This window comes from Vigna radiata, chromosome 8, assembly GCF_000741045.1.
Source record: "Vigna radiata var. radiata cultivar VC1973A chromosome 8, Vradiata_ver6, whole genome shotgun sequence".
NCBI classification, from domain to species: Eukaryota; Viridiplantae; Streptophyta; class Magnoliopsida; order Fabales; family Fabaceae; genus Vigna; species Vigna radiata.
The window spans coordinates 33,391,617-33,409,720 of record NC_028358.1 but is presented as its reverse complement, the minus strand read 5'-3'; the positions used below and the strand labels follow the sequence as shown (position 1 = coordinate 33,409,720).

The window sequence follows — 18,104 nt, the reverse complement described above, 5'->3', positions numbered from 1 at the left end:
AATATAATTTTTAATTTAATTAAATTCCATAAAATTAATTATAAGTTGGATATTGATATACTAGTACTATTCACTTTACTATTGATATGTACTAGAAAAGTAGAATAAAAAATGACATGTATGAAGTACATTTATTGACAACGTTGTTGGTGAAACCTTAAAGCTTATTTCACTTAAGTATGATGATTTGCTTCCCTTCCCCGTCAAAGTATATGAGTGATGGTTGGTGTTATGTTGTGTTGTGAGATGAAAACAGTTTATGCGAATAGAAAGAGGCCTTTTGAAAGCGTTTGAGTAATTAATTAATTAATTAATTAATTCCTATCTTAATCACTACATTAATTTCGACACTTGCCATATTAATGGGGGATTTAGTCAACATTAGAGCGTACCATATAGTTAAGAGAATGACTAAAGGTATAGATAAGTTGAAAGATTCCTTATTAATGATTTCTTAACTTAAGCAACAATTCTTCCAAAAATAACTTAAGCCACACTCCTTATTTTATATATACATACATATATATATATATATATATATATATATATATATATATATATATATACATACATATTCAAAAGTATAAACTACTAATTAAATACTTCATACATACTTGCTTTAAAATCATTGGTTGCTGAATTGGTAGACAATTAGTGTTTAACTCGAGCATAACATGTATTAATTAGCTATCAATTTACATATTTTTTTTTTCACTTAAAAGGTTCATAACATTGAATGAGGTGTTTATGTTTTTTTTTTTAAATGTTGAAATTGTATTAAACATAAACGTTTCTGTATTTTTAAAACTAAATGATAAAATAACTTGTTTATTTAAAGTTATATAGTAAATAAAATTGGATTTTATTAATTTTTAAATACGATCATGTTAAGAATTATTATAAATTTTGACGTTTAATTATATAAATATATGAAAATTCACCAATAATTTGTTATGGAAGATGACACAAAACTCATGATAAAATTTACATCAGGAAACATATGTAAATTATACTTATTATGAAAAAAAGATTTAAATAAATACATAAAAATAAAACCTTAAATTATATATATGGTTATATGTGAATCAAAGTTAAATTAGCTAAGTTATGATTATAATGATTTCTTTCATAAAAAAACATGAGAAACATTAAATTACATATGTTTGTTACAAAAATGCAAGTACCGACATTATCTTTCTCTAATACTACAATAAATTATTCACTAGTAAAAAAAAAAAAAAACGTGACAAACTAAAAAAGAATCATTCTCCAACCAAAATCTTTGAAAGTCCTCATTCAAGCATGCTCCCAAGCATAAATGACCTCATAAAGTTAGCATAAGTAGAAGTCCGTACCCTAATAAAAGTTGAAAAATTATCTATATATGCACTCTAACTTCCTCTAAAAATACATTAACGTTGAAGTCAAACTATGACAACTCCTACTTCCACCATCAATATTCATCTTAAGCAAATTGAATATTGAAAAAATTTATCACCAAAAACTCGAAGTCAGTATTACTTACATGTTTATTAGATTTATTCCTTGTCATATGCACTAACTCCTTAATTTAAAAAATAGCATAAAGAAGTGCAATTGAATTTTGGAATCTACTATGATGTGTCATTCTCCAAATCATCCAAATAATTACAATAAAGATAATTACTTTAAGCAAATAACTACAAGAAAACTTCATAGATTGAACAACTAAATCTAAAAAACAAAACTGCAAATGTTGGAAGTCTCACACCAAATAAAAATAAGAATAATTTAGAATATATAAGTGAGTACAATCTCATCTTACAAAGTTGATTTTTGTTTGGATTGAGTTAGGTTTAAAATTCACTTCTTAACCTAAAATTAGTCTATTATAGCAGAATTTGTTATTTGTAAATAACCATCATACCATCCATTAGGCTTTGTTCACTTGGGTGGATTTGGGGGAGAGTAATTGAGAGGATTTGAAGATAAATTTTTTTGTTGTTTATTTGAATAGATTTAAAGATAAGTGAGAGTGGATTTTGGAAGTAAATTTTTTTAATCTGTCACATAATTAAATCCTATACTATTTCTCACAAATTTTACTTCCAAATTCATCCTCATTTACCTCCCAATTCACTCAAATAAACAACAACAAAAAAATTACCTTCAAACCCTCTCAAATCCACTCAATTACTCTCCCTCAAATTCAGTCAAGTGAACAAGACCTTAATGTTCACTCCTTTACAATAATGAGAGAGAAATTCAACATTATTACTAACATAAAATTACTCCTTTTCTTAACCTCCAATTAATTTTGCAATATTTATGTTTTAGAAAAAAATTGTGATAATTTAAATATAAAAACAATTAATTAGATTATATGTATAAAAATATCACTAAAAAGAATAATGTTTACATATATAAATTATTTGACCTTGACGTAATTCAAAACATTTGTTCAACCTATTTCACATATACATTTATAATGAAATGTAAAATATCACTAATATATTTCAAGTTATAAAAGTCATTAAAAACCAACATATACTTAACATTTTCATTATAGTATATGCTATGCATATACTATAATATATATATATATATATATATATATATATATATATATATATATATATTAATATCTATAAATTTAATAATTAAAACAATATATAATGATCACTGCTTTCTTTACATAGCTATAAAATAAAATTGCATTTGTGGTTGTTGGGGGCTCTCTAAGGTCACTCAAAATAAACTACCATATATTGCAGTAGCAATTATATCATCATTATTTATATTATTTATATTTAACCTGTACTGCTTACACCAACAAAGGAGTTGTAAGCATGTGTGATATGTGATGAGATATTTAATTTCAAAACACATTAGTAGTCTACAAATTAACTCATCATGTCTTAAATATCTAAATTTTAATTTTTTTTGTCTTTTATTTATCAAACAACTTTTTTTTTGTGTGTATTAGTAGTGAAATTTAAATTTAATTTAACTTACAAAATTGGCGATCTTTTCTGATAAGTCTCTAGAAGGTCAGAATAAATGTTTTTTAAAACAAAAGAGTTTTTATCTGGTCATTAACATTATATTTATATTTATAGGTGTTATTCTTAGTAATTGACATTAACTGCTCATCAATACCATATATTTTATTTCTTCTTATGTAATATTCGTTCATTAAGACTGATTATGTTATTTCTGAACCCATTAATTACCTTTTAATACTTGCTTTTCTATCATCACGAGATCCTCCCAACTTTACCAACCCACCATCCTTAGACTTTTGTCTCCCACTGAACTGTGATCCTGACTTACTGTCTATACTACAATATATATTTATTGGTTTGTATGATAGTTATATATATACACTTTTGTTATTATACCATCTAGAACTTTACGTGTTATATATTTTTTTTTTCTCCTCAAAATTGGGAAAATACAAATTTCATCCTAAAACTTTAATGAAATACGTTATAAAATTAAGATATGATAATGTAGGATAATTTAAATGATTTTATACAGTCATTTAAAAAGAATCACAAAAAGAAGTTTATTAAATTTTTACAATAATTATTTTTAAAACCATAAAAATATTTATCATTAGATAGTAATATTAAACTGTATATGTTATTAATACATGACCATACTTAATACATAATTTCTTTTAGGATGAAATATTTACTCGATCTTAAAATCGTGACACTGGAAAAATTATTTTTCAAGCTAAAAGATAAATTTAGAAAAAAAGTTTTCTACAGAATTCTTTTTCATAAAATCTGTAAAAGAAATTATTTAAACTGAATTTTTTTGTTAAATCATTTTATCTCAGATTTATTATTTTTTAGCGTCAATATATAATTCTTTCATTGTTATGCATATTCATGCTAATATAGTGAGGGCATCCTACTTAGCAAATATATCTATGATAATATCTATAAGAAAAGAAAATGAAACTTTCGTAAACAAAAATTTTAAACAAGTATCTCATAGGTCTGCATTTTATATCATAGCCTGAAATAGAGCTGTCAAATTTTAATAGCCACAAACAACTTGCAGACAAATTAACTATCTTCTCCAATAATTAATAGACGTTGACTACATATATTTTCATTATTTTCTATTTAGTTATTTATATCTAATTGCAGACGGTATAGCTAGATTCTCATACCAGTTCATGTATAATTCCATATTTTTTTTCTCATTGAAGAAATAATATATTAAGTTTTTAATAAAAGCGTTTATTATATTAAAATATGAAAAATGTATTTTAAATTTTTTTTTTACAACCATTTATATAATAGATTATAATTAATCTGTTTTAAATATATGAATCAATAAAATAATTATATATAACTTAAATTATAAAATATGATGATTCTTAAAATATAAAAACAAGTAGCATTACTGTTTTATGTAATAAATATTTTCTAATCCAGGGACCCTTTATAATTTAGTTCAGCTTCCATGATTTTAGCCATATGTCAAAGTTAAAATGCTGCTTCAAAAAATCAAACCTGTCGTACCAAGCTTTATATGTTTGGAAAGTTATACAGAGTGACCAATGTTATCTGCATGAAATAATGAATATTTTGTGTTTTCTTTTCTTCGAGGAGGCAAAGGGCAAGTTGGCCAAATGTATATTTGATAAGATACAATAATAATAATAATAAGATTAATAATTATAATAATAAGAAAAGAAAAAAAATGTTAAATATGTTTTAAATTTGTGGATGCACTCTCATAATGGCAATGACTTACTCTAAAGCCCTATAAAATGAAGATTTCTTTTTTACACTATGAAGACTTCGTTTTAGTGGATTTATGAGTGCTTTAAGAGAAAAAAGTTTATTTGTTAATGAGATTATTTGTTATTTATATGCAATGGGTGAACTGCAAGGTTGTCATTCCTCATAAACTATATATATCATCATATTTTTTTGGTATAATAACAGAGGGATGAGGGACGTATATGGTATTTTTCTAATTGAAAGCTTGTTATTGTGAGGTTTAAACCATACATGTATGGTGCAAAAACCTCTTTTTCACACTCTTTTTTATGAAAGCTATTTTATCTTTACGTACTTGGCTATTTTAAACAATTTGAACTCTTTTCGTAATATTGAGGAGTTACATCCATGAAAAAACTTTAAAAAGTCATATTTAAAATCTTTTGTAATAATTAGATATTAGAAAAGAAATATATTTAATTTGTTAAAAATAGTTGGAAGAAAGTGTTGAGGTTTGAAAAGTATAATAGGTGTTGTTGACATAAATTCGGATACACCTAGAGAAATGTAGGTGATGAAATTGAAAAGTAGGGCTGCCCCACGTGGAAAAACCAAAAGGTTAAAAGCTCACCTCTCTCCACCAATTGAGTGTCAGAGTTTAAAAAAAGGTTAAGCAAAGGAATGGAGAGACTGTGAAGGAAAGCAAGCAATAGCGATGGAGGGAAGCCAACCAATATTAATGGCAAACTGTATGCTGGCAGATGCATATTCAACAACTGCAATAAAAACCTCTCTTCTCTCAGTTTTTATAATGCTTTCATTAAACAACTTTCAACTTTCAGACCATCACCATCACCACCACCACCACCACCTCACAATTTCTCTCCTTTCCTTCCAAATCTTCAAAAACTTCATCATGATGCTCAAACTTCAAATGGGTCTCTGAGCACCACCAGCTTAATTCATCTCAACAACTACCCTTCTCGCCATTAATATTATTAAATACAGAGAGAGAGAGAGAGAGAGAGAGATACAGGGAGCCTCTTCTCTCCTTTCTTTCCTCTCAACTCGTCCTTTTCCAACTTTCTTTTCTTGGTTCACCATCAAACTCAGATTTTCTTTCTACCCTTTCTTTTAATTTTCTCCTAATGCTTTCCTAGCCATCTCTTTTTTCTCGGCGCTGAAAAAGATATGGCTGTTACTGGGAGAACGGGAAGATGCTCCTCTTCACCTCCTTCTAATAAGGACCATCTTCTTCTCCTGCTTCTCATTCTCTTTCTTCCCATGCTTCTGCAAAGGGCCATGGTTGAATCCACAACGCTAAATTACACCAGACACACGCAAACCAGTACCCTTAGACTTCAAAGGATTACCAGGCACTTGGACAAGATCAACAAGCCTCCTGTGCTCACCATACAGGTAATAATAATAATAATAATAATAATAATATTGTTTATATATATATATTTATACTTTATATCTATCTATCTATCTATCTATATATATATATATATAAAATATAGAATATATTTTAGGGTACGTTTATCAGTGGTTGAGATTTTAATGGCCAAATAAATGTTGGTTTTCCCTTCTTTAGTACGTAACATTTAAGTATTCTTATGGCGTGGGTTCGTATTGCAGAGTCCAGATGGAGATCTTATAGATTGTGTTCACAAAAGAAAACAACTGGCTTTAGATCACCCGCTTTTAAAGAATCACAAGATCCAGGTATACGTGTACGAGAAACCTCTCTTTATATTTGCTTTCCTTGCACTTCACTCATGTGATGATCCCCAAAAGCACTGTTATCTGTTAAAAGTGTGGTGTTATTTGATGGATGTAATAGAAAATGCCAACGGAGATGCCAAGAGGAATGATGAAAGTGAATAAGGAAGACGAAGGAGAGAACATGGCATGGCAAATGTGGCACTTGAATGGGACACGCTGTCCAAAGGGAACGGTTCCGGTACGACGGAGCACGGTGCATGACGTGCTTAGAGCAAAGTCTTTGTATGATTTTGGGAAGAAACGTTCACGAGTTCCTCTCTCTCGCCGCAGCGATGCCCCCGATGTTCTCAGCGCCAATGGCCATGAGGTATTTTCCACATCTTTTAAAAACGATAAAGATTAACGGATATGATATTTGAATTAATCATGGTCGCAAAGATCGAAATGGTATAACCTTTTTACTCTACAAAAGTGTAACTTTTGAGAAATAGATCTAGCAGGTGTTGCAAGCTGTCTGAGAACATCGAATCCTTTTAAATATTAGCTAATTTGAAGATTGCTTTGATTATACTTCAAACCTATTGTACTAATATTTCAACGTGTATTATTATAATTAAAAAAAGGGTTTTGACCTTAGAATCGGTAATTAATATTATTATTATTATTTTTTTATTGATTATAAATTTGTGGTACGCAGCATGCGATCGCATATACGGGGTCGTCTCAAGAAATGTACGGGGCAAAGGCAACAATAAACGTATGGGATCCATCAATTCAAGTGATGAACGAATTTAGTCTTTCACAACTTTGGATTCTTTCAGGATCCTTCGATGGCACTGATCTTAATAGCATCGAAGCTGGATGGCAGGTACTTGTTCCAATTCCAACCTCTTTTGTCCCCTTGTCTGTTTCATCATCATGAACACACAATAACACTAGTTGAATAAAAAGTATTTTCTTTAATCTTTAGAAAATAGTGAGTATATATTAAAAAAAGGAAAGATAGGATGAATGATGAATGATGAATTCTCATTATTAAAATACTATACTGAGATGTGATTATCATTATTATAATTTTGTAAAGTTGATTTTCACTTGGTTCCTTCAAGCAGCCGAACATATCGTGAATTAATTAGAATGCATGTGATACACGACACATTACATTAATGCAATTAATGTGTGAAAAAAAAAATAATAATTTTATGAAATATTGGATCTCTGAAGCTTTGATCATTGTACTAGTCAGGTCAGTCCGGAGCTCTATGGTGACAGCAGACCCAGATTGTTCACTTATTGGACGGTTAGCATTTCTTTCTTTTTCCCCATTTCAGCACATCTTCCAACAGTTTCATTATAATTGATCGTTAATTTTATGAAAATATTTGGTGATGCAGAGTGATTCATATCGTGCAACCGGATGTTACAACCTTCTGTGTGCTGGGTTTATTCAAACGAACAGTAGAATAGCGATTGGAGCTGCCATATCTCCTGTGTCTTCGTATGGTAGCAAACAATACGACATTACGATTCTGATATGGAAGGATCCAAAAGTAGGGAATTGGTGGATGAGTTTTGGTGATAGGACGTTGGTGGGGTATTGGCCGGCGGAGGTATTCACGCACTTAGCAGAGCATGCAACGATGGTGGAGTGGGGAGGAGAGGTGGTGAACTCAAGGAGCAATGGGCAACACACGTTCACCCAAATGGGGTCTGGGCATTTTGCAGAGGATGGTTTTGGAAAAGCAAGCTACTTCAGGAACCTTCAGATCGTAGACATGGATAACAGTCTGAGTTCTGTGCAGAGCATCTCAACCTTAGCCGAAAACTCAAACTGTTACGACATCAAGAGCTTCTACAGCAACGAATGGGGCACTTACTTCTACTATGGTGGACCAGGGAATAATCCACAGTGTCCATGATACTCACTTTCAAAAACATGTTTATCTCTTTCTGTTACATTCTTTACTTGTACGTAATTATAGAATTAATACTCTCTCTTTTCAATTCTTCTTTCTACCACTTCACTCTTTTCTTTCTTTCAATCGCCGCAAGGCCGGGAAAGGAAAGAAAAAAAAAAAAAAAACAACCATGGCAACTGGCAAGTTTGGAATATGTAAATCATGCCTGAAATTTTACTCACTCTCGTTCTTTAAAAATGCTATTTGATATTTATATTATCCGTGTATTATAATTATATAAAGTTAATTAAAATTTTATTTATAAGACTTTTAAATTTATATAATATATCTTGCTCTTATTAGAGGATAAAAAAAAAGTCATTTTGAATATATGAAAACTTTTGCAAGATTTTGACATAAACAGTTAAATAAAATAATTAATGGATAACTTACTAACAATAGATGGATGAAGTATAGACAAAATTAGAGGTAACATGAATTAAATGATAGAAATGAAAAAGCAAAAGAGAAACAATGAAAAATGTAAGAGGAAGTATAAATGAAATTTCTTAGATGAGAAAAAATATTATTTTTATTATAACTGTGCTTAATTTATTTTTTATTATTTCTGTATTATTATACTTATTATTTTCTTTATTTATAATTTTTTAAATTATACTACTTACTATATTATTGATTATATATTTATTTTTAACATAATGAAAAATATAAATAAAATATATTACATATATAATTGATTATATTGCTATTTTTTTTTCGTATTCTTTCTTTCCAAATATTTGATTTTTTTTTTTTTTGAGAAATAAACGCATAGATCAGGCCTCTCTTTTCCTCTTTTTGGTCTTTCCTAGTCCAAAACAAACAAGAGTAGGAACCAATGATAAAGACGCCCAATTGGTTATCCTTCAGAGTTTAAACGGGGAATACAGTCAAGAATGTTGCTATCACAACACAATAATTGAAAAGTTGAAATAATGTAAAGATACAATATTTGTAACCATATATATATATATATATATATATATATATATATATATATATATATTAATTTTTACCTAAAATCTAACTTTTAATTTCTTGTAAAAGAATTCAAAAATAGAAAATAATTACGTCTTAATTTTTCTTTTAAACTCACATTTCTCTTTTTCTATTTTACCTTTGTTTCGATTATGAAGTTGATGTTATAAGACTTTTAGATTCTATATGTCATTCATTCTTTATTTGGTTCAATCAAACTAGGAGATTTTATTCACAGAAGAAGAAGACAGTGTGATGTCCAAATCAATGTTTGTTTTGTCGTTACAGCAGTTAATGCATAGTAAATGCAATCACCTATCTCTTTACCTCAAATTCCTATTTATAGTTTTAAATTAGATTGAGTTTTGAATTAACCATGACCTAATCACAAATTGGTGGTAATCATGTTTTGTTTTAAGATAATTAATATTAATGCTAATCTTGTGGTAACTTGTTCATTCGGCTGGTCAGGTGATAAACATACTATCTATCATCTGTGTTGAATATAATGAAAATTATGTATGGGATTAATTTTCCTTATATTGAACTAATATACACATAGGTCCACTATTTATAATAAAAAAAAATATGGACTAAGTCCAAAATATAAATAAGAAATAATAAGAAATAATAACAAATTAACTAAAGATAAAAGATAAAGATAATATATTAACACTCCCTCTTAAACTGTGCATACAAATCATGTGTATCAAACTTGTTACTAATATAATCAATAAAGACTTAGTGAAAATATCTCCTTTTGCATTCGAGTGACACCAAATTGTTAATGATTTACGAAGACTACGTAGAAAACAAAATACCAACCTAGAAGACTCCCCTGAGCAACAAATTTGGGAGATTACTCCATGTAAACCTCTTATTGCAAATCACAGTTGAGGAATGTAATGTTGACATATAATGGATAAAAGGTCATTGCTAAAGAGCTATCACGACTATAAATAAACTAACAAAAATCATTTTTGCCACGGGAGAAAAAACATATATGAACGGATCAAATGCAATGGTGACAAAAGGAAGGTCAGAAGAGATAATAACAAAAGAAGTCATTGATGAACAGGAGAGAGAAACCTTAAAAATCTAAGATTATCCAATCAAGGCACCTAAAAGAGCAAAAAGAGCAATCTCGATGCTCTAAATAGTTGCTTGAAAGGAGACATGACATGTTACCACGCACAATGAGCTTGAGAAAGGAAAATGAGCAACTTCGACGCTCTAAATCACTTCCTGAAAAAGAGACGAGACATGCCACCACGCATGACAGAAAAAGAAGCAAATTCACACCTTCAAAAGGCACTGAAAGTGTGTAAGAGCTCCGATGAAAGCACTGTTTATGGCGCGGTAGTCGCCTGACCGAGACAATCAAAATCGTGTGATCGTTGGTTGAAACTAGAACGTTGGTAATGTCAACGGTAGACAACGACACTGTCAACAGCGACGATAGATGTCGCCATTGCCAACAAGAACAAGTATAACACTAGAGGCGACAAATATTTCTTCTCAAAAGAACCTGACTCTAGATACCGTGTTGAATATAGTAAAAATTATGTATGAGATTAACCTCTCTTGTGTTGAATATACATATATGGTTCTCTGTTTATAATAGAAGAAATATGGACTAAGCTCAAAATACAAATAAGAAATAATAACAAACTAACTAAAGATAAAAGATAGAGATAATATATATATATATATATATATATATATATATATATATATATATATATATATATATATATATATATATATATATATCAATGTAGATATGATCGTACGACCATACAATACACGTGCCCCTAAGTCCCAAATCTGTCTTGATAGATGAATGTGTTTATGATGGATGTTGTTGATAGTATGATGGGTTGCATTCAGTTTTTCGACCATGGGCCACTTAGTGAGGCACCACTAATTTATGTCTAGCCGTTAGGTGAAAAGGTCATACGTGACAATTTTGAATTTCCTATGTTCCAAGAAACAAACCGTCTCATGTTGTAGGTAATTGAATCTAACTATATCTAATGGCCGATGATGATCTGTATGGGGGCCCTCATGCCTATAAAGTGGCAAGCCTTCAAGTTATTTTTACTACTGCTAAAATCTACTATCTACAAATCAAACATTCTTTCTTCTTTTTATTCAGGTAATATCGACAATCATTGATTTGTTGTCTCGTAAAAAGTTCATTGAGGGGAGTGGTTGGGGGTATGCAAATGATGAGATGTGCATATCAAGTTTAGTGTTTTTTTTCCATTTTGTGATCAATCGATCGAGCGATCAACAAAAGAGGTTGAGGATGAAGTTGAGGGTCAAGGAGACAATAACAGGTGTCTAGTTGCACGGGCCATCGTAGTTTTTGTTGAAGCGGATGTGGTCGATGAAAGGGAGCAAGATGTGGATGTTTTCCCAGTTATTGGTGGCTATGAGTGGGCATCACATGAGTTGAAGGAGTACAATACCTATTTTCGCACTATGAATCAACACCGGTACTCTGCCAACCGGTGTGAAGTCCCCAGAGGATAGAGAGAAATTCAACCTGGGCAATTTTCTCTTAATGTGCGACTGACTTCTTTCTCAACCCTCAATGCTCGCTTCATGCCTCCTCTTCATCTCTTGCATTTGTCGCTGCATTTCCCTAATCAACTTCATTGGATCTTGTTGCTAGTCTGTCTCACTTGGCATAGATGTGCCCATGTTAATTGTGGTCACCATCAAATTTTCTTCTTCTTCTTCCTTGGATCCCACGGTGAGTGTCAAAATATTTCAGTAATGAGGTCGAGATTATAAGTGTTCTAGGTTCTATATGTTTAACTACTCTTCTTTATTGTCATTTTCCTTTATTTTGTTCAATCAAATTGGAAGATTACATGAAAAAGGTACTTCAATACCAAAGTCAATATTTATTTGACAATTGTAGCAATTAATACGTAATAAATTTAATCACCATAAAATAAGACATAAGGGAAAAATTATTATAACAAAATATACGTAAATAATTTAGAATAAAATCAAGATGTTAGGCTTCCATGTGCCGGTTAAATATTTCCAAGCCTATAATTTATTAAAACATCTTTTAAGAGGCTGTGGGAATTATATATTTGCACCATAGTTTACAGCAATGACAAACTTAAAATTTCATGTGTGCTGACTCTGTAACTGTATGATGAGAATTGTTAAAGTGTTTTAGTCCAAAGCTTTAATTTATTATGAAATTTAAATAGGAGGTACAGGAATGTTCGCTTTTAGTATGTACTATTGAAAGGATATGCATACTAGCCTTAATATTTTTGGCTTAGTATTTTGATGGACATTTTTTATTCCCACTTTTGTCAGTTTTTAAATAACCTACAGTTCTTATAAAGTTTCCATAGTCATAGGCTATGAAATTTTGCTGTACAAACTATTTACATATTATATTATAGTCAATTGCACTTGATGCTTACATTATAAAGAATATCTTATTGTGAGATCATATTTTTACGATAACACGAGTTTCCGCAATGATAATTTACAGAGAACTCACCAACGAAGAAAATTGCGCTGAGGTTAAAATACTACGTATATTTAAAAAGAAAAATAATATTTTAATATAGATTTTTTACAGTAACATTTTAATCCAAGATGAGAGAGAGAGAGAGAGGCAATATTCTATTGCCAAGTTTGGCCGAGAAACGATTTAGTTGAAAAAGACATTTAGTCGACTAAAGAGAAGATATTGATAGAGGTGGAGCGGGGGGAGAGGGAGAAGTACTATCAGGTTCTATTTTACGCATCATCAATCCTACGCCTCTGCTAGAACCATCTTCATCGTCATGGTACGCATAAGCAAACCCTCCATGCCTCGTCAAATCCATCCCTGCAGTTTCATCGTCCCTCGATATCCTCAACAGATTCAACTTATGAAGCCCGTAGAACAATGGCCCCATCGTCGCCGTAACCCACCCACACACCACCACTATTTGAATCAACTGCGCCGCCAGCAACTTCCCGCCGCCCCCCATCAACGCCCCGCACGGCCTCCCAATTCCATAAATCTCTTCCACGTACTCCCTCTTCGCGAACAGCCCCGTGAACAACACCCCCCAGGCGCCACACCCGCCGTGAAGCTGCGCCGCCTCCAAAGGGTCATCGTACTCCACTTTCGCTGCCAGCTTGTTTAGCCCAATCAAAACCCAGGCGGCCACAAACCCACACACTATCGCGGCCCACGGCTCCACAACCGCACAGCCTGAGGTGATGGCAGCGAACCCGCCAAGTAGTCCATTACACACGTCGATCACGTTCCAGTGGCCCACCAATAACCGCTTGCTGAAAAGCGTTGTCAGAGCCGCTGTGCTCCCGGCCAATGTCGTCGTGACAGCTGTCCTCCCTATGGCACTCCATTGACCATAATAACCCAAGCCCGCATATCCCTTCGCTATAGTAAAAAAGGAACCGGGATTGAACCCGTACCACCCGAACCATAATAGAAACGAGCCTAACACAACCAAAGACGCGCTGTGGCCGCGCAGTGCAACGGACCGGCCCGTCCTGTCGAACCGCCCGATTCTCGGGCCTTCAATTAAAGCCCCCCACAGCCCCGCTATGCCACCAACCATATGAACCACTCCGGAGCCAGCAAAGTCGATGACCCCGGACCCGAACAAGACGTTCCCGTCGACTCTTGTGGCGCTGGCCCAACCGTCCCCCGACCAGAACCAATGCGAAACGATGGGGTAAACGAACCCGGTTAGAAAAGAAGAGTAAATGAGGTAAGCAACGAATTGCGTTCTCTCCGCGATGGAGCCGCTGGTGATTCCAGCGGCGGCGATGGCGAAGGCCCACTGGTAGAGGAAGAAGCTGTAGTCGGTGGAGGGGGTGGGGTAGTCTCTAAGGCCGAAGAAGTGGCGGCCGATGAAACCGTTAGAAGGGGCGCCGAAGGCAAAAGCGAAGCCGAAGAGGTAGTAGGAGAGGCCTCCTGCGGCGGCGTCGAGGACGTTGGTGAGCATGATGTTCATGGTGTTCTTTGCTCGGACGGATCCAGCGCAGAGCATGGCGAAACCCAGCTGCATGGCGAATACCAAATAGGCGGAGAAAAGAAGGTAGGTGTTATCGACGGCGTAGGTGGCATCGTTGAGCTTTCTGGAAATGGAATCGAATTGGTTACAGAGGTAGTTGGCGGCGGCGGTGTGGTTGATGAGTGTAGCGAGGTCGGAGGAGCATGAGAGAGAAGCCATGGGTGACGGAAGTGAGAGTGTTGGAATGAGACAGTAAGAAGTGTGAAGAAGAGAAGAAGTGGTATAAGGAAAATATGAATGGTTGTGAATGATTTTATATGGTAGAATTGAGGAGAGCCACTTGCGGTTATTTTATCGGCTTCTGTTAGGTTTGGTGGTTTTGAGAGCTGCAGGGAGAATCTTTTAATTAAATGAGTTATAAATGATGTTCGCGAATATAGATCCTCCTCAAATATTATCTTCAAATCCTACAGATCGACTTTCGTCCTCGTTGGCTTCCCCTCAACCCCACGCTCCCTTCCTGCAACTTTTTTTCTAGCTTCCCCTCTTCACAAAAACTCAAATTAATTTCAATGGAGGATAATATTTTATCTTAAAACTACTAAAATCCTTATTTTAAAATTATCAAATTTATCATACATCCATCTTACATAACATTTGGGTTCATTATCACATTCTCGTTATCAAAAGTCTAAAACTTTTATTTTATTATTAGAGGTATTCGAACTTGTATCATCTTATACTGACTTGGTAGTGAAATATTGATAGAATGTTTAAAGTTTTATCCAATTGGGTAAGATATCAACTTTGATCAGGTCGGAGAATTTGAAAATACAATTAAGTCTTTCATCTCAAAATTGGGTCTACGTCAAATGGAAAGTTTTAATAAGAAGTCAAGTGGAAAGTTTTAATAAGAAATCTTTGAGATATGTTGTTGGTGATTTAATTTGAATCTTGAGCGTGGATTTGCACGTACATAAAAAGATCTTAAATGTAGTTTGATTCTTGTTTTTGTTACCAAAGGGTCTAGTTACTCTTAATAAGAAGAGGAAGAGAAGATCCATCTGCAAAGTAAGAAGATTAAGATCTTTGTATAATCAAGTGTGATTATCAAGTGTGATTATGAAGAGTGTGAGAGTAAGTATTGCTTGAAGTATATTAATTATATTTATAGGATTAATATGAATCGTAAACTTATATATTTTTATTGAAATAATACTTATCTAGAGAGTAAAAGTATAATAAATAATAATCAAACCACCAAACTACTGATGTTTAGTTATAATATGTACCTATAATTCAAATAAGTGTAACTTTGAACTACTCTATAACGAAGAGACTTAAATAATTTTATTAGGCCGTGCTCTTTAATATACCTATTGGGTTAGGTAGAAACAATTTAGTTATTTTAGAACCGAAACACTTGTACAAATAATTTAAAAAAAATTCACCAAGTCTATTCTTCTTCTTTGGGTTAAATTTTTGGAAAAGTTACTTTCTTACCAATACATTTTTAGACTCTCATTGTTTAGGCATATCCCTTCAATGTTTGTTCCTTATTTTTAACTTCTTTATTTGCATCCATAGTTGGTATTGACCAACGACACATTCCACTCGATTGACCCCTGATTCCTTAAAAACGACGTGATCAACAACAACGAGACATAATCGGTATACTCCTAACCTTCTCAACCAGAGGACTCCTTTAAAGAAGAAATGTTGACTCTATACATTATTACCTTAATAATAGAAGTCAATTGGTGTGAGTAGAGGTCCCTGAGAATAAAGGTGAAAATGACATACCAACGTCAAGTCTATTTATAAAAATGAAGGCCAAGAGTCACGTCTTGTAGATTGTCAAATCGAAACACATCCAACAGTTGAAAAGATCTAACATTTTACATTAGATGTCAAAATTGACAACACGTAAAACGAGACATCATGACTACTCAAGCTCTGATGGTAACTTTTTCAAAACTTACTAAGTCAAACATCAACCTTGAGCAATACTACCAAGTTACTTTTGGGCTGTTGTATACCCAAATGCAGTAAGTCCTCCACTGCTCAGACTTAAGGGGCCTGTGAATAGTGGGTGACTGACCGGATTAACAATAGATCAAGTAAACTACAGCTTCATACTTAGACTTCATATTTGGACAATGAAGAAAGCCTATGATGTCTCTTGAACAAATTCCTACAAAGGCAATCAACGGAATGACTAATTGGACATGCAACTATCATGGTTAAGGAGACTTATATATATTAATGCAAATAAGCCTAGTTATTGTAATTAAAGAGTGATAGAGTCATAATTAAGTAAATGATAAATAAAGATCATTATAATTTGTATAAATAAGTGTTTCAAGATTGTGACACATTGATTGTTGCATTTAATATTTGAACACTCAAATATTCTCTAACTTAAACATTAGAATATCTTTTAAAAATATCATACGAATGGTTTTATTAAAATGAGACTCTCAACACACCAAACAAATTGAAAATCAAACTGAACAAACATGATAAAAGAAACTATAGAATCATATTATATTAGAGTAATTAGTATGAGTTCAATTGAAACAAATAATAAAATAACTTTAAATATATATATATATATATAATGTTAATTTTCAGTAATAATGAAAATAAATATTATTTATGATGCATGAAAGATATTTATAGTGTGATTCTAAAACTAAAATGAAGCAGTACCCGTCCTTATTCTTATCTGTCAATATTCTCTCAATAATGTTTCAGCACATAATTGAGACAGCAGTGTAATCTTTGTGCCGTAATTTCTAGCCACTCTTTTTCTCAAATTTCTTCGTTTTCACTTACTTTTTGCTTTACCTTTTATTTCTCATTCCATTCCATGCCCTAAATTTCGGATTTTCATAGCCAAACCCATGTTCATTACAACTCGAATATTAACCCTGTGTGCCTTTATATGGATGCACATTATAAATTGTGGAGACAATTATTCCATAATTTTTTTTTATTTCTTTATTACATAAAAAAATATCATTAAAATTTATATATCTTGCTATTATAATTATTGACAAAAACTTAAATATAATAGGTTCAAAACTAAGTCAATATCTAAATTATAAATTCGAAATTATGTTTAATTTTTTTCTTAAATTTGATCAAACTAATTAATCATTTAATTTATAGGTTAAATATATTTAAGTTAAAAGTAAGTTGAACTGGACACTAACAATCACCTTTATCATTTTTAATAATTCTTATTTTTTTTACTATAGTTGTTTATTATTTTTAATTTTATATATGTTAACAATTTAATTTAAAAAATCTATAATATTGTTCAATTATTTTAATTTATTTATCTGTTCAGTTATATAAATTAATATTTTAAATATTTATAATGATGATCTTTAATAAAATATATTAGAAAGTAAAACAGAAATGAATCAACTCATTTATTCTACTGAATCATAATCGCTTAAGATAAGTTATAAAATTACTGGTTCATAAAAGAGTGAAAGTTAACTTATTTTTAATTAAATCTAAAATGAAGAGTCCGTGTAAGTTAGTTTAATGATTAACTTTGTAATATCAAACTAAAGAATTTTATATTTCTCTTTTCCTTGAAATCTTTGAGATACTTTCTATGAGAAAAATTTCTAGATTCGGAATTGATGATAGCTGTTTACAAATTAATATATATAGAGAGAGAAGAAACT

The 18,104-nt window shown here is 31.7% G+C and overlaps 2 protein-coding genes across 2 annotated transcripts; one reads left to right on the top strand and one right to left on the bottom strand.

The window, feature by feature from the left end:
- Positions 1-5,381: 5,381 nt before the first annotated feature.
- On the top strand, positions 5,382-8,456 carry LOC106770886. The gene is made up of 6 exons (XM_014656724.2): positions 5,382-6,143; positions 6,366-6,452; positions 6,571-6,819; positions 7,150-7,320; positions 7,699-7,752; positions 7,847-8,456. Exons 1-6 carry the CDS (start codon positions 5,916-5,918, stop codon positions 8,369-8,371), a joined length of 1,314 nt encoding a protein of 437 aa, XP_014512210.1. The 5' UTR covers positions 5,382-5,915; the 3' UTR covers positions 8,372-8,456.
- Positions 8,457-12,981: 4,525 nt separating this feature from the next.
- Positions 12,982-14,811, bottom strand: LOC106772087 (ammonium transporter 1 member 2). Its single transcript, XM_014658248.2, has one exon. The coding sequence runs from the start codon at positions 14,617-14,619 to the stop codon at positions 13,105-13,107; it is 1,515 nt and encodes a 504-aa protein (XP_014513734.1). The 5' UTR covers positions 14,620-14,811; the 3' UTR covers positions 12,982-13,104.
- Between the last annotated feature and the right edge of the window lie 3,293 nt (positions 14,812-18,104).